Source organism: Sturnira hondurensis, unplaced genomic scaffold, assembly GCF_014824575.4.
Source record: "Sturnira hondurensis isolate 20B ecotype Veracruz unplaced genomic scaffold, ASM1482457v3 Scaffold0021143, whole genome shotgun sequence".
Taxonomy (NCBI): Eukaryota; Metazoa; Chordata; class Mammalia; order Chiroptera; family Phyllostomidae; genus Sturnira; species Sturnira hondurensis.
The window spans coordinates 8,123,888-8,143,841 of record NW_028093774.1 but is presented as its reverse complement, the minus strand read 5'-3'; the positions used below and the strand labels follow the sequence as shown (position 1 = coordinate 8,143,841).

Genomic DNA, 19,954 nt, shown 5'->3' with positions numbered 1-19,954 from the left:
CTCCAGCCCGTTTTTATTTCAAATGTCCTGCTGGCTGAGCAGGAAAGACAGTCAGTAGCAAGGGACCTAACGCCAGATACATATATTTTTCAAAACACAGGACACGCATGGAAAATTAAAAGGCAGAATGGTTCTTAGGCTAACAGGTGACCACTCACTGTCACAATAGCTAAGTGTATTTGTGACGATACTGGCCTCCCCCTGACCTGGGCACCCCAGGCCCCTCCGCTGCCATGGCCACATCCAGCTCCTGCTGTGACGCTGACTCAGTGCCCCAGGGGGCCTGGAGCCTGGGGAACCCATCAGCCCAGCCTGTCCCAGCACTGGCCCAAAGCTCTGTGTTCAGGGGCCCCTACCAGGCACACACCTGCTCCTATGTGCTCCTACCCACGGCTTTTTCATGCCTCTATCTCGCCTGTCCAATCAGGTTGAAGACTGACCCCGTTACCTCCTAGATAATGACAACACCTGAGGCTTCCTTTTGGGGAGCGGGGAGGATGTCAGGTAGGTGCTTGCCCCCACAGGCCCAGTTGCCAGGGAAACCATTTCTCTGATGCTACCACCCCTGCCCAGGTCTGCGGAGCAGCAGAGGGGCCGGCCACAGCCCTCCTGGCTGCACCCCGGGGCTGAGTCTGCAGGGGGGGCCTTCCTGGGACTTGGTGGTTTCCTGCTTCCCCAGTGGGGGCAGCTTGTTTCTCGGGCCCGTTGCTGACAGAAACGGAGAATCTTTCTCCGGAAAGATCAACCATCTGACGCAGGGTGACATTTGCCAGGATCCATTTTCAGGGCCTGTAAATCAAACCCTGGGCCCAAACCCCTTGACAGCACTTAAAAATAGCCGGAGTCCTTATTAGGCAAGAAGAGGAGGCACCAAACTTGAACGAGGCCTTTTTTCACATTCTTTTTATTTTTATCCCCATTTTACTTTAGCGTGCGGATGGCTACCTTTCCAAACTGATTCGACTGGTCTGGGTGTCTGACGCCCAAAATCAGTAAAGTCACTAGTGAGTGATGTAGTGTTTCAACTTTTCACGGGGGAAGGGAGCCTGCGGCCTGGTTGCCACGGGAGGGTCCCCGGCTAAGCCCCCACAAGCCACCACACACCTACCTCCTGGATGTGGGCCACGATCCCGGCTTGGGTCTCAATGTCCAGCTGTTTGATTCTCTCAATGAACTCCTCTTTCCTCTCACACTGCGGAGGATAACGTGTGTTAGGAAGCATTTGCCAGTGGGGCAACCTGGGGCCACCACAGGCAGAGAAACAGTTTCCAAAAGAACCACCCACCCAGCCCCTGGCTGCAGCCTTTACATCCAAGAATTTGTTCTCCCTTGTCCTCAGGCTGTTTCTCTAGAAACTGTTCAGGCCTCCTACATCAGAACCACCTGGGTACCTGTTTTTATTTTTTTTAAGATCTTTTTAATTTATTTTACAAAGGAGGGAGAAAGGGAGGGAAAGAAACATCAATGTGCGGTTGCCTCTCGCACACCCCCTACTGGGGGACCTGGCCCGCAACCCAGGCATACGCCCTGACTGGGAATCTAACTAGCGACCCTTTGGTTCTCAGGCCAGCACTCAATCTACTGAGCCATGCCAGCCAGGGCTGGATTGCCTGTTTTAAAAAAGCCCATTAGGCAGGGTAGCACACAGAAATGTGTGTGTTAAACATCAAGGGACCTGAACTGGGCCCAGGGGTGGCAAACTCACCTGTGAAGGGCCGGAAGGTCAAAAAAATCTGAGACTCTGTGGGCCATTTGTCCTCAGCTCTGCCACTGCGGTGTGACAGCAGCCAGAGAAAGTATGTAAAGAAGTGAGTGAGGCCCCGCCCCCATGAACCTTTAGTTAGGAAAAACATGGGCTGAGTCAGATTCGGCCCACAGGCTGCAAGCAGTTTGCTGAGCTTTGCTCTAGGTGCCCCTATAATGGGGACAATTTGCTAGGGGCCACTTGGCCTGAGAAACCCTCACCTGCTTGCTGCCAAAGGTGCCCCGGTACTAGAAACGGCTGTCACCAGATGGGCGGTCCCTTCTCTCAGGGACCCAGCGACATGTCATGTTGGGCTGAAGGCAGCTTCACCTCCGCCTCACCGAGGGGGAGTTTTATGCCCACAAATCCACACACAAGACAGCTAAGAGCAGACCACCCCCTGCCCGCCCCCCTGCCCAAGCCCTACCTGGACCGCACAGCCCAGCACCAGCAGCAGCACCTTCTTAATCTCCTCCATACTCTTCCCTAAATCAGAAGAGCAACATACTTAATTAGTCCCATCTGCTTATAAAATCTCATCAGCGACACACCAGTCTGCTGTCAGGGAAAAACATCAGATGAGCTTAAAAAAAAAAAAAAGAAACTGCACCTCTCTACCCAGTGATTTCCACTTAGGCACTTAGATGTACACATGCTGCGTGTTTTCCACGCACGGGTCTGTATCTTATCTAAACCCAATAAGAAATCTGAACATAATTACTTGTGGTCCTTTCTATTCACCTGTGCCATAAATACCTCCTGTAACAACCAGTGAACTGCAACATCTAGTGCGTGTGGGAAGCACAGCCCGCGGCAGAGTCCTCTTCGCAGGAAACGCTGAGTCGACTCTAACGAGGCTGCAGGAACGTCACCTTTTCGCCACTCGGAATGTCAGATGGCAAGCCGGCACACTGGTCACCCAGCTGCGCGTCATTGGCTGCTGCGCAGCTGTCCGCCCCCCCCCCTGCCCCCCGACCTCGTCTCTCGGTCTCACCGTTTGGCTGGCGTCTTCCACAGCAAACCCCAGAAAACACACGCGTCACTTTTGACGGGGATGGTCTCAGGCTTACTTGGTACAAAGGCCATCAACTTACCCAACCGATCTCTTCCAGAGACTCAACTTTTTGACGTTTTAATCTAAATGATGCTAAACAACATCTTAGTGGCTAGTTCTTCACATGCATCCTTCTTTCCTTCTTGAGGAAAAACTCATCTTTTTTTAACAAGATTTTTATTTATTTATCTTTAGAGGGAAAGGGAAGGAGAGAGGGAGAGAAACACCAATGTATGGTTGCCTCCCATGCGTCCCCCGCTGGGAACCGGCCTGCAACCCAGGCACATGCCCTGACTGGGAATCAAACCTTGATCCTCTGGTTCACAGGCCTGCACTCAATTCACCGAGCTACACCAGCCAGGACAGAAAAACTCATCTTTTAAGCTTCTTCTCCTACTGTCAAATGGTCCGGCAGAAAGGCCTGACCATTTCCCTCGCGACCAGTGTCCGAGAGGCCCTGCTTCTGTGGACCCGGGCCCACTCCCTTCTCCGGTCTCACGGCCCCTTCTCCGCCTTGCCAGCCAGTCTCTCCTGCTTTCACACCATCTCTCTGATCACACTGAGGGCAAGTGTGTCTTCATGCGTTTGAGAGTCCCAACCACTTAAACAAAGGGTTAGAATACTGGGGCTCTAGACCTGGCTTGGTCACCAGGAGCAGTGTGACCCCAGCAAGCTGTGTCCTGTCCGCAGGCCTCGGTTTCCACATCTCTGACATGGAGGAGGCTGCTGGCCTGGGTGAAGTGCAGAGTGATTTCCAGGGGGAAAATTCTGTGGTTTTCTGCCTTTCTCACTATAGCCTGTTCTATCTGGGGGAGAAGGAACACGCCAGAAACAGCACTGTTTTCTAGAAAGATTTACCAGCACCCACTCACACTGTGCAGAAATGGCTCAGAGTGTCACCAATGACCCCTGGGATGAAAGAAGCAAACTCATGCCCCAAGAAGTAGTGCTGTGGTTCCCTCAAGTCCCTGGGGGTAAGGTGTGTGTGCAGTTGTCCTAATACCTCTCAACTGAGAGGAACAGCTGAACCCATCCCTTCCTGGGATGATGATATTGTGGCTGAGACTCAGAACTGGGGGCTGCACAACCACGGACTAGACTGTACCTTCCCTGCGGTCTCCCTGCCCAGAGGTGGGGGGAGGAGGGGGGGCCAGACCACAGGCCCCCGAGGACCATTCAGGCACCACTTGTAGGAATGAGGTTAATAAGGTTGGGGCTGCTGATGGGTCGAATCACAGCGAAGCCCTTCTCCCTGCTGGTGAGTGTGGAGCTTCCTCAGTGTTGGAAATGGAAACATCCTCAAAGGTTTCTATGAATTATTTTTCACCTGAGACCTTTTATTTGGCTCAGGATGCTCCAGTCCGTAGTCAGGAATGAGTATCCTCACCACACTGACCCACTTCTCTATTATCACTGAGTGGATGCTCAGCCACTTTGGTTTTGATAAAAAGGAAAAGGGATGCCCCTGTGAACATTAAAAGCCTCTCATCAGTTTCACCTACATCTTTCCCTGGCCCCAGCGCACGTGACTGTCCTTACCTATCCACACCCCCACCCCCCGGGCCTTGGGTGGATATTACAGGTGCAGACCCCTCCTAGCCATCGCCGGCTCCTACTACAGCGATTCACCTTCACGGGCTGGGTACCTGGTTCTGTAACTGGCCAGGAGCTGACACACAGGAGGGAGAGTGTTGGCAGGGCTTGGATCAGCCGGAACAGAAGGCAGAGCCCATACAGAAAGTCTTCATGCACCTTGTTCACGGCAAAAGCCCCGAAGGATCTAAATACACCATACTTCCAAATGATTTACACGGCTCTGAGGACCCACCCCTGCAGCCACAGCAGATGAAGACACAGTGCAAGGGGAGACCAGTGCAGGCAGGCCCACTGCGAGCAGCAGGAGCATCAGCAAGGAGGGGACCAGAAACCCTGAGCACGCAGACACACACGAGCTCAAGCACAGTCCGAGGTTGCTCGGTGCGGGAGCAAAGGGCTCTGCTCCCCCAGCACCCACAGTGACGCACATGTGACGCATGGCAACCAATGAGCCACTCGTTCATCCGTCCCACCCATCGGGCATCAAGGAGGACTGCATCCGCCCCGCAGCACTGTTGGGAAAGCATGGAATTCCCGTGTGCGAAGTTTGGTAATGACGGGGAAAAAAGGTTTCAAAGGCAGAGAACTAATTTCAAAAAATCTTCACCAAAACAAATTATTTCAAACAAACTTCTGAGCCATCAACAGGGTACGAGGAGACTCCCTACTGCCCCTACTGCCCCGTTCAAGGCAGCGACCCCCTGCTGGCTGTCACCAGGGAGAGGGAAGGAAAACATTGGCTCCTAACAAACGCATTCCGCGGTTTTCACCCCTGCACAGATTTCTATGAAACTTATTTTTATTTTTAAAAAGAGAGAGAAGCATGAGTTCCCTCATTTCTCATGCGAGGCTGATGGCCAACTTCTCTCAGAATTTCAGCAGTAAGAAGAAGAATGGCTATTTTCACAAATTCACCAGATTGTGGGTTTTGAATAGTTTCAAAACATACAGAAGGCTCTGGGCCGGGTCCCTGCCAGCGAGGTTGGCTGTGACTCGGTTAGGCTGGCAAAGGAGAAACAACCCTCCAGACGACACCCTGCCCAAGCGCCCACGTGTTCGGTGCCGAGAGCACCGCCGACATCAGCACAGTCTTCTGAGCTCAAACCAAGAAAACCAGCAGTTACAAAACGCTTAAAAAATGCGACGGGAACCCGGAAGAAGGACATCTACTCTGCATTAGGCAGGGCTTCTTAAAAGAAATGACCTCTGAGCTGAGTCCCCGGGATGAAGAGGAGAGATTCAGGAGGTAGGTGAGCAAGCAAGAGCACCCCAGGCACAGGGGTCAGCACGTACAAAGGCCCAGAGGCAAGTGCACACGGTGGCGAACAAATTACAAATGCTCTGGCCCTGGCTGATGTAGCTCAGTGGACTGGGCGCGGGCCTGCGAACCACACAATCGCAGTTAGATTCCCAGTCAGGGCACATGCCTGGGTTGCAGGCCAGTTCCCAGCAGGGGACACACGAGAGGCAACCACACATTGATATTTCTCTCCCTCTCTCCTTCCCTTCCCCTCCCCTCTAAAGATAAATAAATAAAATCTTTAAAAACAAACAAACAAATGCTCTGTGGTTAAGCTTACCAGAATTGGTTTTCAGAGTGGAAAACGGGAGACGGTATGAAGCAGTGTGCATTTCTGTGCTGAATGGGTCACAGTGGGCGGGGCAAGTCAGGAAACGCCAGGCACCCTCCACATCTCCCCACAACCTCACAGCCCCGGGAGGAATCCCACACTGTCTGGTTGACTCTAAGAAAAATCTCACTTCCTTTACCACCTGCTGCCGGAGTCTTGTCACGGAGAAACTCACAGCAGCCTTTCTCAGCAGGAACGGAATCCACAGATGCTGATCTACGCTGCTCATAAAGCGATAGAGGTTGCAGCCATCGGCTCCCCAAACTGAAGGGGAACGACCTGGTATCACAGGCACCAGGAGGGGGATGGACATGGACGTAGAAACACAGCTGGACAATCAAACTGCACCAGCCTCTAAAATGTACAGGCTGGACGGGGTCAGGGCTGGAAAGGTCCCTGGCCTTCGAATCTGAGTGCACGACAGACATGACCAGCCACTCACAACAGTTTCTCACTGAGCCCGGGGAGGCCTCCGAATCCTTCTGAACACAGCCCCCTGCAGCCTCTGCCACTCACGGGAAACAACACCCGTCTTCCATGCCTGACCCCCAGGTGCGTGACCCCCAGGCTGCTTTTGGAGTGTCCTCCTTGATTCTCCAAGATGCAGCCATTTAAGTGTTCACGCTTCTTGTCCTACAATGACACGTAGGTTGGACGGCAGGGATTCAGGCAAAGGAAAGCAAAAGGCCCTTTCCAAAAGGGAGCTCCACAGCACACACTCTGCCCCCAACGGCACACACTCCACCATGCTGGAGTTGGGAGGCACAGTGGTTTACCTGCAGACACAGGGGTCAGGGGGAGGCAGTGACACGGATCCCCAGTTTTGCTAACTCAGCTCCCCACAACCAGAGGCCTGAGATCTGTAAGTCAACAGTGAGTCTGAGGGTGTACAAAGCCTCCCACCTGGAGGGACCAACCCAATTCAGGAGTTACTTCTGCCCTCCCCACATGTCCTTCGCTCCTGCAGACCTTTGCTGTGCTGAAGCAGAACATGTTTGTGTTTGACTGAGTCTCCCACGCACAAACAAGGACGGGGTGCCCACACAGGCCGAGGTACACAACCAGGTTTGGCCCCAGGTCCGCCACCACCTGCTCCTCCCTAACTGTCCACTGCCCCTTCCTCCTGACACTGTCATTACTTATTTACGCTTCCTGCCAGTGCAGGCTCCACCTTGTCCAGCTGCTGCCCCCAGGACCCCAGTGCAGGTATCTAACCAGCGTCTGCTGGCTGAAGGCGTGAACTGTTTGCACCGACTTCCAGAGCAAGGACAAAGAGAACAGTTTGTTTTCTTTCTTCTGGGGATGGGGATGGTGTTGCAGGTCCTCCAATGTCACTTCATTCAATGTCATTTTGTCACAATGGTGATGATACACATTAAGTAGAAACTTAAGTAGAAACTTAATTCTTGCTCACCTCAGCCTATGGTTAAATTGGTTTTGTTTCTGTGGTGCTGCTTTAAGTCACATTAAATGACAATGTCAAGTGAGAACCTACTATGTGCACGTGCAGTTTTTTCTTAATAATTTGACATCCTGTTCACCTCTGACTTACGTGCTAGGGTCACCTGCTTGCAATGCTTTCCCTGGTCTTGCATTTAAACACCAGTCACTTTGTGAGGATGAGTGTGGGGCTGTCTCACTGGCTGGAGACCAGTGCCGCACTGCACGCGACCCAGGGAACACTCTCCTCAGCATGAGGGGACATCCCCAGACTCACCCACGTGTGCAGAGGGCACAGCTCTACAGACCCTCCCAGAACTCAGCTTATGGCCAGAGCAGCGGTTTATCATTTTACCAGTCAAGGTCACCATGGGTTCTGTGGGCACTGCCAAGGAACGTGTGGGCAGTGACTTCCGCATGGGTGGGCACATGGGGACCCTTCACCAACCCCGCCCTGGTCCATGGAGTCAGAGGCAGGCACCCGCACCCGCCACCTCAACCTGGACAGCAACCCCTGGGAAACCCTCGCCAAGATTTCTTACACCAAGAGGTCAGCACGCGTAGCCCCCCGACAGGCACGGACGTAATCAGGCACTCCGCCACCCGTTAAATTAGTCATTCAACAACTGTTTTCCAAACGTGGACTTCTGCCCCCACCGCCACGCATGGGCATCGAGCCATCTGTGTCCAGATGGCAGAAGGCCGCCCTCCCAGGTCACAAAGAACAATCAAAAGTGACCACGGCCACCCCTCGGACAACGTCACCACCAGAAGTGACTCCCTCCACGCCCCGCCGGCCTGCCCAGGCCACAGATGCTGAGATCTAACCCAGTTGTGAGCACCAACTGGCTGGAGATCAGACAAGGAGAACCAACCACAAGAATTCACAGAGTGACCCGGCATCTGCACCGGCTACAGGTGGGGTGGTGGCAGAGGGTCTGAGAGAGTGTCCCTCCCACTGCCCCCAGCAGAAAGCTTGATGCCCCAAAATTATCAGGGAGCACAGCGACCTTTGACACACAGCATCTCGTCCCTCCTCCTCGGACGGCCGCAGAGACGAGTCCTGCTAGAAGCCATGGTGCATGGCAGCCACGGGCGCGTCCCCTCTGTGTGTACAGGCCATCGCTAAGACGTTTACTAAACACAGGCTGGTATCCAGGCAGATCTCACTGGCCGCTCACAGGCCGGCCTTTGGCCGAGTTGTCACACTTGCCCGGGCTTGGTGTCAACCAAGCTTTTCATGCTCCTTGAAAAGCAGGGCGCTGGCCTGCAGCTCACGTGTCCAGCAGCGCCCCATGTCCCAGATGGGCTAGGAAACTCACTTTTGAGACGGGCAGGACCCCAGCAGCAGCCACCGGACACGGCCCCCGAGGCGGCGTTTCAACCCCTTTCTGAACCTGCCCCCCCAGGACCACAGAGGAAGTGTGACTGGGAACCACTGTCTGCAGACTGGTCTTTCTCACTTTTTCCTCTGCAAAGAGGACTTAGGTTTTCAGAAATGAAAAAACAAAAAATATGTACATGAGAGAGTTAAGATTAGAGAGTTATGGAGAAGTGAGAAAAAAAAAAAGGCTGGGAAAATATTTGAACACAAGAATGGCCCGTCAGCTGCCACTGGGAGACCTGGGTGGGACCCAGCAGGGCACTCGGCCAGCAGGACACTGGGCAGGGCAGAGCCCCAGGCCCACGACAGGAGGAGGAAGACAGCCCTTGAGCTTTTTAGAAGAAGACTGTTGCTAATGAGTCAGATTCTGAGCCGTCTTCCTCGGTTGCCACAGGGGAGGGTAACAAGCCACTGGTCACATGGGCCCTCTAGGTTCCTCGTTCAGTCCCCAGAAGGCAGCGCTGCCTGGCATGGGCTGTGGCAGAAGGTTTCCATGGGCCCCGAAAAGCACTCCAAGCACACCCTTGACAGGAGAGCAAGGAAACACTGAGAGGCTTAAATATTAAACCCCGAGGAGTGCCAGCAGTTCCGCGTCCCTCCAGCCCTTGAAGCCTGAACTTCAGCGGTGACAGAAGCCTGCCTGTCTGCCTGTGCCCTCCGCCGGCCGCTTCCCCAGGGACTCCCAGCACTTTTCACTCCTCCGAGCTCCTCCTTCCCTCCGCTGCTCTGTTCTTCGATGCCTTGTCATATACCACCCCCTCCAGGAAGTCCTCCTGGCCTGCCCAGGCAGGAATCATTAATTACCTGCACGGCACTGTAGATACAGCACACACACACCACGTCTCACCCTGGAACAGACGCAGTTCTGGAGGCTGTCTTCCTCCCCTCCCTGCCCCAGTGCCGCCCAGGCACTTTCTGAGCAGAGACAGCCAACTCGTCTCTGGGACCCCAGCAAGGTGGACAACGAAAGCTAGAGAACAAGCTTGTGCTGAGCTCCTTTTTGAGACTCTGTCCGGGAGGCCTGCTCTGAAAAGGAAGGGCACGAGGGCCTTCGGTCTCCCACTGGGAGGGCCAGCAACTGGCCCTCTGGTTTCTACAGACCGAACAGTGGCCTGCACCGAGCTGCGAAGGGAGGACACTCACAGCCTCTGTGGACACAGAAGGCTCTGACTCTGCATGGTGCTCTCTCTGCCCCTGGAAGCCCCTCTGTGACTGCTTTAGGAGGGAGAGAGTGGAGGACCGAAGGCCAGGCCACTGAACAGCAGTTAATGGAACTCCCAGGAGCATTCACAGACGGGACCCTGCAGGGTGTGACTAAGGGCCAGCCCCTCTGTGGCCTCAGGAATCTTGCCTGACATTCAGAATGCAAGAGACCGGGCTGAACAATGGCAGTGGCAGGTCCCCCTGCTTGGGACCAGTAGCTGATCGTCCCCATGTGTAACAGTCTACCCAGTTTACACTAGTAAGAACAAGGTTTACCTGTGGGACCACTGTGCTGTGTGCCTCTGAATGAGTCCCCTCCCCTCTGTGGGCGGGGTCCCGCACCTCCATGACTCCTCCCTTCCATTCCAAATAGCTCAGGTGGGACCGGCAATTTCCAAGCCTGAGAAGCACTCCCGCAATTACACACGAGCCGTGGAAGACAGCAACGCTCTCTTCCAGTGTGACGGCCCTCCGGCTCACCACAGAAACGACTGTGCTGGCTTCCTGTCCCACGATCCAGTGCTATGTGTGCGTGTGGCCCAGGGACAGGCCTGGACGCTGAGAAATGGGGTCTCACCGCCCTCAGGTCACAGATGGCGCAGACATCGTCATCTTGTGGTTCCCACACGGCTTCTTGTGGAAGAGTGGTTCTGATGAGCCACGCAAACACTTAAGGGACGCACGGCTGGTGAGATGGGGCAGGGAGGGCAGCTTTCTGCCGCCTTGGTGTTGGGCGGAGAGTGACTCTCACCTGACCATCACCCCTGACACCTGACCTCTGCCTCTGTTGAGAGCATGTGGCTCCCACTGGTAGGAGCACCAGCTCTCAGGAGGGGGGGCATGGGCGGAGGAGGGTCTCCAGCTCTTAGGCTCTACTCATTGAGCGGCTACCCTGTGCCAGACCCTGATCGAGACACTTGGAAAATACAACAATAACAACAACAAACTTCCAAAAGTCCATGCCCTGGGGAAAGATTACATCGAGAGGAGGCAATACAAGCAAGGAAACAGACCTGGAAAAGGTAAGTAAATGATAGAGGCGATAAATGCTATGAAAAAGGAAAGGCAGAGCGGGCAGGAGGGCTGCAAGCCCTACGGGAGAGGCTGTAGCTGTGAACAGGCAGGTCGGTGGGCAGCTGCACGGGAAAGGAGCTGTTCCTGTGAGTGTCCGAGGGAAAAGCACTCCAGGCAGGGGAACGGCCAGTACACAGGCCCCAGTGCTGAAGGGCGGGCAGAAAAGGGGTGCAATCTGAGTAGCCTCCTCAGAGGGCCCTGCTCTGGCTGCGGCACTGAGAACGGGCGGCAGGGGCAGGGTGGGCAGAAGGTCAGGAGGCTACTCCCGGGAGCAGCCAGGTGAAAGGCGGCAGCGGCTGGAACCAGGTGGCAGAGCGGCAGCGGGGCAGGGTGGGAGGACAGCTCAGGTGTTCTGAAAGCCGAGCCAAGCCACCTCCCTGAAGGAACAGGCGTGGGGTGAGAGGAGGTGGTAAGAGCTGGCCAGTGAAACACAAAGGACACCCTACGACGCCCAGGCTGGGAGCCTGGACACAGACCAGCTGCCAAGGAAAAGGCTTTCCTGCCGAGTGTCACCGTACGTGAGTGACGGAGGGGTGCAGAGCAGGGTCCTGCAGGAACCCAGGCTCCAAGAAGTGGGGTCTACAGTGATGACGCTGTAGGCGCTTCCCCAGGGACGGGCGTCCAGCTGAGAGAGCCGAATCGCAGAGGAAATCCAGAGCACCAATCTGAGGCCCCAAACAGGAAAGAATAGAATGAGGATTTGGAGCCAAGGGGGGCACACACGGAGGACGGATCTTGAAAGCCGTCTGAAGCGTATGAGGGGGTTTCTCGTCCATATTTGCTGAGCTGTCCTCAAATCCCAGGGCAGAGAAAGAGAGGACGTCCTTTTGTCCTATGGGTGCATGGGGCGCGTGAGCTGGGACGTCTCCCTCTTTAGATCAGAGGGAGGGGGCAAAGCTAGGCGTCTCAGGAGCTCCCAGGGTCCCTGTGTGTAGCCGGGGGGGGGGTGGTGGGCGGCGATTAGATGCTCTGCTGGGAGGTGTCCTGCTCCCGGCACCTGACTCCATTGTTTTTGCCCCCAAACCAAAAAATACCCCCAAACTGTGGGACAGTCTGTGTTGCAAATCCCAGGATGCCGTCACCACCGGCCAGAAAGGGCACAGGCGGGCTGCTGAGACGCAGGCGACAGAGTTACTGCACAGGCAGCCCCCACAGAAAGAAACCAACTTTGTTTTTTATTTACAAAGCAGCCCCAAATGCTTCACACGTCTATTTTTAAAACCGAAAACAGAAAACTGTTCCTTAACCATGTCCCTCCCCCCGGGCACTCGGTTTGCAGCTTCTTGCTGGTGGACCCGGCAGCCTCTCTGGTCTGGGAGGCCCTACACCCAGGACCCCTGCCCAAACCTGTGTGCATCTGTCTGTCCACTTAGAGCCCTCTGGTCCTGACACAGGGTGAGGCAGCCCCTCCCCCTCTGAGCCCGCTGCACGGGTGGGATTCCCGTCCTTCCCCAGCACTCCCGCCCCATCTCCGACTTCCTCGGAGCTGGAGCTGACCTCTTGGATGGACATCTACCAATTCTGTGCGATGCCGGGTACCAGGGGCACGCTGTTCACCCATCACAGCTTCAAATCAGCCTCCCAATACTGTTCCAACACTGGACGGTGGTGAGCGCCAGAGCCCAGTGGGGACCGAGTCCTCTGCACGCGGACCATTCCTACGCCCTGGGTCGCTCACACGGAGGCAGGGACAGAGCCCTGCTGAGGGGAGAGCTGGTGTGCAGAGGTGCCCAGTGGATCAAGGTCCCCGAAGGGCAGCAGGAAGGACGGGCCCTAATGGGGACAGGGAACCACGGGCATCGCCAGGAGCGCAGCCAAGCCATGAGGTGTGATGAGGAGCAGAGCGGCAAGGGCAGGAGAGGACAAGCTCAGTACTAGGCTGCACGGCGCCCACTGTGCCCCCTGCTTGTCTTGTCAGTCAGACCGGCTGCACACTGGCAGTCACCAACATTCAGCCCCACAGGCCGTGCCCGTGTGGGGGTCGGGGGGTTGGGTGGAGCAGGGCCCCAGGCAGCACCTCTGCTCAGGGACCGAGTGACCACGGGCTTATCACTTACACTCTGTGAACCTCTGCTTTCTCACCTCTGATGTCCCCAAGCACATTTTCACTTCCACTTAAAAAATACATCTTTCTTAATTCTCATTTGAGGACATGTTCACTGATTTTTAGAGAAAGGGGAAGGGAGAAAGAGCCAGAAATATTGATGTGAGAGAAAAAAAAATCTGTTAGTTGCCTCCTGCACAGGCCCCGCCCAGGGACCGAATCTGCAACCTAAGTATGTGTCCTGACCAGGAATCAAACCACTGACCTTCCAATGTATGGGCCGACACACCAACCGAGCCACACCGGCCAGAGCTCATTCCCACTTTTCCGTGCATGTGCGATGTCTGTCACATGGTGGGTTCACCACGGGCTCAGGAGGTTGAGTGTCCCCGTCCCCTGTTCCCTGGCCTTGCACAGCTCTCCCCAGGATGGGTGGAAGAGCAGAGGTAAGCTCGAACCAGCAACCTCTCTCCCCTTAATCCCAGTGCCCCCCAAATAAATTGGAGAGTCAACAGAGTTCTGCTCAGCAAAGCAGAGCCCCCTCCCCGACTTGCTGAAGTTACTACAGAAACCACGAGAGTCCTGGCTGTCCCTGGGGCCCAGGGCTGTGGCGCGTCTGGTACGTTCTATCTGGGGGAACCATGAGATAAAGCCAGAAAACAGACGGCCCAAAGACAAACCAAAGGCTCCCCACTAGTAACACGTGGATCGGAAGGCTTTGCACGGCCAGGACGAACTCCGAAAAGCTGACGTGCAAGGGTGCACGCACCCATGGGCCGGCCATGTGAGGACTCATGGAGGCCACGGATGCCTCTTCCTGTTGCCTGACATGGGGAAAAGGCAGACACGCCAGCTAGCCGGCACTCGGGGATGCGACGCTGAACAGGAGCTCCCTCTGTGAGTAATGTCCTTGGCCGGCCGCTTGGTGCGCTCCCCACCTCCGACCCCCATCTCGTGACAACTTTAGCTTCTGTCACATGGCCAGGAGGAGCAAGCATGGCGAGGCCCAGTGACGGCATGGTGAGGAGATGGCAAGGGAGGTAAGCTTAGCTCCTCCTGTAAAAGCTTCTCATGTGGCCACCCCTTCCCGCATTCCTTGACCTATTCCAGGGGGCCCCAGAACTGGGGTTCCAAAACACTAGCAAGGTCTCCCTTGGAGCAGAGGAAGTCCCTGCCAGCCAGCCATCTGTCCCTGGGGGCCATGGGTGCAGGCAGACGCCCGGGTGTGGCAGGGAGCAAACCCACCCGCTGTTGAACTTCCCCAAGGAGCCAACTGACAGGGCTGAATGAAGCTCCAACTTTCTGCGAGACGTGCAGGAGCACATTTCACTCGGTCTTTCAAAGTCACAAGTGTCCGAGGCTAGGACTTGGCACCCTTGCCCTTGTGGGCCTCGGGGTGCAGTGGGAGATGTGAAAGACGCGGCAGGACAGACATCCTGGTGACAACCCCCAGGGACCGGACGAAGTATCCCAGGGTCCCTACAGACGAGGGAGAAGAGTTCCCTCAAAAGATTCTTGCTTTCTTACTAAAAGACCCCCGCCCCACAACGGCACCACCGGCACCACCTTCTCCGAGGAGGAGAGACCCCGAAGAGGCCACCGTGCGGCTCCCCCTCAGCCCACGGGGGCAGTGGGCTGGCCCACCTCTGTGGAGATTCAAGGGTTTGTTCTTAGGGAAGGCACGTGCTCCTGGCTCCGTGCCTCTGGGTGAGAAACCGCCCCTTAAAAATCTCACCAAGATGATCCCCTGTTTTCCCTGTGCCGGCTCCACGCTGGCAGCCGGAGCTCGGAGACTGACAGCTGCCCAGAGCCAGCAGCCCCGGCCAAGCACCCACAGGGCGGGCGGCTTTCACTCACCAGACAGCGGGTCTTTGCCAATCATCAAGACATTGGGCAAATTCATTACGATCAGCTGCTGGAGAACCTCCTACAGAAACAAAGGGGAGAAGACACCGTTAGGAAGAGGAAGTGGAAGTAGGGCACAATCAAGAAAATGAGTTCACAAAGTCACCGGATGAGCGTGCAGCCATTCCACGGTCCCCACGAACACACTACATGACAGGAAGGACTAGTTAGGCTGTAAATAGGCGTGAAAGGTCGAAGCTAATTGTCCTTCTGCCTCCATCGCCACCACGCACAAGCCATGTCTGCGTGTGCAAAGAGACTTGGGGAGAAAGAAGACAGGTTACATGCCAGGACCGCAGGGCTGGGTGTGGGTTCCTTTTTAAGGGCTTATTTCTATGGGGTGGTTTGCTCGGGCCATTAACAACGCAGAGTGAGAATGGAAGAGAGGCCGCTGGGTGGCTGTCACCTGATGACTCGGAGGCTGCTGGTGGCTGCACAGTCTCCGGAGCAAGTCATAAGCAAGGAGCTGCCTCTCACGGCCATGACTTCCCTGGACGAAGGATAAATCACAGCTAATCTGCACACGCTGTAGAGGCGGCATGGGAAACGAGCTGCCTTGTGGCCTTCACACTGAGGGTCTCTGAAAGGAGGCCCAGGCACCGGCCATCAGTCAAGCCCCCTGTCTACGCGTCTTTGACAAGCTCTCCTCGGAGCGTGCCAGCGCGCACTGAGCCGCCGTGGCGCTTCCTGGAGCATGGCCAGGGCAGGGCGTCTTCCCGGTCCAGATGGGCTGCGCTTTTTCACAGATCAGAGGATAAAAGTCTACTTTCACAGAGGACAAGTGAAGGCGTAGGTTTCACGGGTTTTCTGAGGTCTTACAGAAGTGGTCACTATAGAAATTCTTCACCAATAGAGCTCTTCTTACACCTTTTAAAAAATGTTTCCAACTTATTTCAGGAGTCACTCTATTGCGTAACTCGGGAGGTCTCTGCATTCAGCATCCTGCTGGCTTGCACTGATAAAGAAAAGGTGCGGGGGGGGGGGGGGCGATCACGCAGTTGGCTAATCCCACAGGGCACAGTGGAAGCCCCCAGAACTCGCTCTGAATCATCAGAGGACAGAGGTGGCCAGGGTGAGCGGGCTGGAAGATGCCAGCACCCTCCCATATGCGACGCCTTTATCTTCCCTTCTTACCATCTTTCTGTGGCTCCTGCCCACACCAGGAGAGAGGAATGGGGGAGGGGGGGCACTAAACCAGAGGTGTACCCCACTCCCAACACATCGGGCCTCTCTCCACTCAGTGTTGGAACACGTTTTTCTTTACCAGCTGGGGTCCTAGGTCAGCACATCGGAAACGGCTGTTTTCTTGAACACGTCACAGTTGGACAGGAGCCTGAGCTGGGTGAGAGCCTCATCCCTCCTTCAAGCCTTGGGAAGACTTAGCACGAGAAACTGTCTCCAGTGAACGTTCACCAAAGGGTTCCACCGTCCGGCCCAGGGACAAAGGCACCTAGAGTGGCATCGCCAGAGTCCGCTTTCCAGCGGCTCATCGGGCACAAGGAGGGACTCCCAGCCGCTGAGCCTCGAGTCCTGGAGTCTCTACCCCGCCTCTAGGCACCCGTCTAGTGCTCGGCCCAATTTCCAGAAGATTCACTCGTTCTCCCTGCCTACCACCTGCAGTCCCTTTGGGAGCATTGGCTGGCTCCCCTCTGCTATTGCCGTCACACTGCGTGGGAAGCAGCATGGGGACTGCCGCGCTCCAGTAAGGCACACACCGATGGAGGAGGCCCAGAGGCGCCTCCGTGCCGACGCAGATTCAAGCGGACGGCTGCTGGCAACGGCGCTATAAAACACACGAGCGCCCAACAGGTTCCACTAGCTGAACAAACGTGCGCATTTTCCTCATGAAGTATGTGTCACTTATGCAATTACGTGTGATGATTTACAACACAAACAATAAAAGTAAAATTAAATTGTTTTAGAAAAGTGATGTTTTAGGAATGAACAATGTTTTGTGGGTTTTTAGAAAATCTGTTCCTCTCCAAACACCCTGGGTCTCACAAGACCTGATCCTGTGGCCACAAACGCTCAAGAGTGACTAAGGTCCCCCCCCCCCCAAAGGGCCACCAGGCACACTTCCAGCAGAAGAGGCTCAGAGGTGTGAGTGTTGACCACAGCAAAAGCACAGTGAGAGACACACATTCACTTCAAACATTCCAGTAGCTACCTTCAAAAAAGTAAAGAGGAACAGGTGAAAATGTGCTAACAATATACTTTAATGAAGCCAACGTTCCCAGAGGGCCACCATCTCACGCCATTGACACGAAGTCATGAATACGTCACATTTTTCCCACGCCGAGTCTTTGCAACCCGGCGTGTGGTTTGCACGCAGAGCACATCTCAGGCCAGTGCCGTCTTCCTTGCAAACACTCGGTCTGGAAACGCCGCTTCACGCACCCAAGTGGTTCCAAACACACCGAAAAGCTTCCCAAGAGCTGAATCGAGCATGGCTTTTTAAATTTAAATTAGAAATTCCTCAGCCACACTAGCCACATCGAGAGAGCTTCACAGCCACACCTGGCTAGCAGCTGCCACACACCCCAACACCAGTGCCCAGAGGACTTGGTGGTGTCAGTCCCCAAGGAAAGTCTAGCAAACGCATCCCCTCAGGGTTGCAGGGCCCCAGGGCAACAAGCCAGGCCATCCATCTACCCAGTGGGGACGTGAGGAGCTTGCTGACAAGTGGACCCTCCCTCCTGGCACTCAGAACAGAAGGCCTCTGTGGAGGCCGCAGCTCACACTGGCCAGCTCAGCCAGCACCTGGTCACACCCTGGCTGGCTGTGTGGGATGGGGGCACTAAGCGAGACCAGAGAGTTTGAACCCAGTGGTATGCTGGAATACTCCCCAAATCCAGCACCTCCTGGTGCCACCCAGCCTCCACAAAGGCCACTGTCCCATCTGCAGGCAGGGACAAGGGTGCACACAAGCCTCGATGCAGCCTGTCCTGTCCCTCGATCCTTGTGGCCTGACACGGGCAGGAGAGGTGTCAGCCTTGAAGGTGGGCCCTCCTAGAGACCCCCGAAACAAAGGGCGGTGGGGAGGGCAGGCGGGGGCAGTAAAGTCTGTGGTCTACGGGGGACTTTGTACGAAGTTTGCTTTCAGATCCTAATCCAAGCGGCTGGGAACACACCAGGTTCTCCTGTTCATGAATGAAACTGCGCTAACAGCATTCTGGAAGGATCCTGCTGGTAAATGCTTTAAACAAACTAAAGGACAAGTCACCAAAATGGATCAGGGGAGGGTGGGTGTATGTGGATTCTCAGCAGCAGGGTGCTGGAAAGTGTCTGTAATGCACACCACCCAGGCCACAAATCTAAATCAAAGATCTTATCAATGCCCAAGTCTCTCCTGGGGCTGTCATGAGTAACGCCAAAGCTCGCACGTGTCGGGAGGGATTGGATAGGCCAGGACACTCTCCAGGAAGCGCCTATCACCCCAGCTAGAGGGTCTCGGGGGCTCCATCTGCATCTGCACAGAGTGTCAACAAGCCCAGCTGGTAGGCCACCGTCAGCTTCCCAGCTTCCTGACCTGAATCCTCTGGAGGCAGTGAGGGTGACGTGGGGAGTGCAGGGTGGCCCATCTCAATGCCCGTGGCACTGGTGCTCAGAGGTCACCAGTGGAGAGGAGCTCTAAGGCCAGAAGCAGGAAGGCAGATGGATGGAAGACCCACCTCCCTTCCTACCAGAATCGTCCCCTGACAGGCGCAGGTGTACTTGCGCCTGTCAGGGAGGTGCCCCCATCCAGGTGGGAGGTGCCCCCATCCAGGCTGCCCAGGTGATTGAGCTCGGCTAGAGACAGGAAGGACTATTCCTGTTCCACACCTATCCTGGGGAATTGCTAGGTGAGGAAGACCCAGCCACTCGTTTTGGGTGGGAAGGTGGCAAAAAACAACAACAACAACAACAACAAAAAAACGCTTGAAAGAATTCAAGGATACTTAATTGCACATACAGCAATTTATGACAGGTTAAAAAAAGGGATGATACCAAAATGACAGACCTCTCTTTACGGGAGTGATCGGGACAAGAGCTAGTTTCCCAACACTTTCTAAAGGCCTGTAACGCGGCCACATCACCTTAAATGAAAACACTGTACTTCAGTGGCACGCAGCCCACACGGAAAGTGCATAGTCAGGGCAGCATTCACTGGATACGGGCTGTGAACATGGCAGCAAAAAAAAATCTTTTCTTAGGAGACAATTCACAATATATCTGAGATGAAAAATGATATGGATTACCGTTAAAGAAAAAAACAACAACATAGGGCCCCCCTCCCCAATCAAAGGGCCCTCAGGCATCTCCCACTGGGAAATGCAAAGCTCCTGTCAGCTGGGAAGAGGCGCAGCCAGGAGAACCCAGGTGGCCTGGCCAGCAGGTGTGGGGCTGGCTGGCTGGCTGGTGGCCCTAAGCCCTGCACTGGGGGCTATGGCAGGAGGTAGGGGGCGGGAAGAGGGGGCAGGGATGGCCTGGGCTCTCAGAGCACCAGCCACATGAAGACGAGGAGTGCCACCCACCGCCTGGGGCAATGCGGAGGCCTCCCTGAAAAGGCCTCCAGTCCTGCCAGGGTGCACAGTGACCTCTGGGCCTGCTGGAACATAAAGGTCCTTTCCTCTGCTATTGGAAGAAATGCCAGACCCTGGAAAGGCTGCAGGTGCACCCACTTGGGTGCGCGAGTACACACATAGCGAAGGTCGTCTTGTTTCCACCCCAAACACTGGGGTTGTTGCATTAAGAACAATGGTTTCATAAAGGAACAGGAAGACATCTTTTTCTCCCCCTAAATAAACCTGCACTTTGTGTGTCAACATTTTCTTGAGAAGCAAAAATAAATGTTGCCAAAGGCCAGAGTTTAGGTGCACAGAATGGGGGGCTTGAGTAG

At 55.2% G+C, this 19,954-nt stretch overlaps 1 protein-coding gene across 2 annotated transcripts in view; it reads right to left on the bottom strand.

The window, feature by feature from the left end:
* CCDC88C (coiled-coil and HOOK domain protein 88C) overlaps window positions 1–19,954 on the bottom strand; it is a 109,328-nt gene that overhangs the window by 51,021 nt on the left and 38,353 nt on the right. The window contains exons 4-6 of one of the 2 annotated variants that reach the window (XM_037031126.1): window positions 15,028–15,097; window positions 2,172–2,230; window positions 1,109–1,192 (exon numbers count right to left, since the gene is read on the bottom strand). In XM_037031126.1, coding sequence (XP_036887021.1) covers window positions 1,109–1,192; window positions 2,172–2,230; window positions 15,028–15,097 — 213 coding nt within the window. Of the gene's footprint in view, window positions 1–1,108; window positions 1,193–2,171; window positions 2,231–8,475; window positions 8,558–15,027; window positions 15,098–19,954 lie in introns of those variants that run through there. The other variant, XM_037031127.1, reaches the window with a different exon arrangement.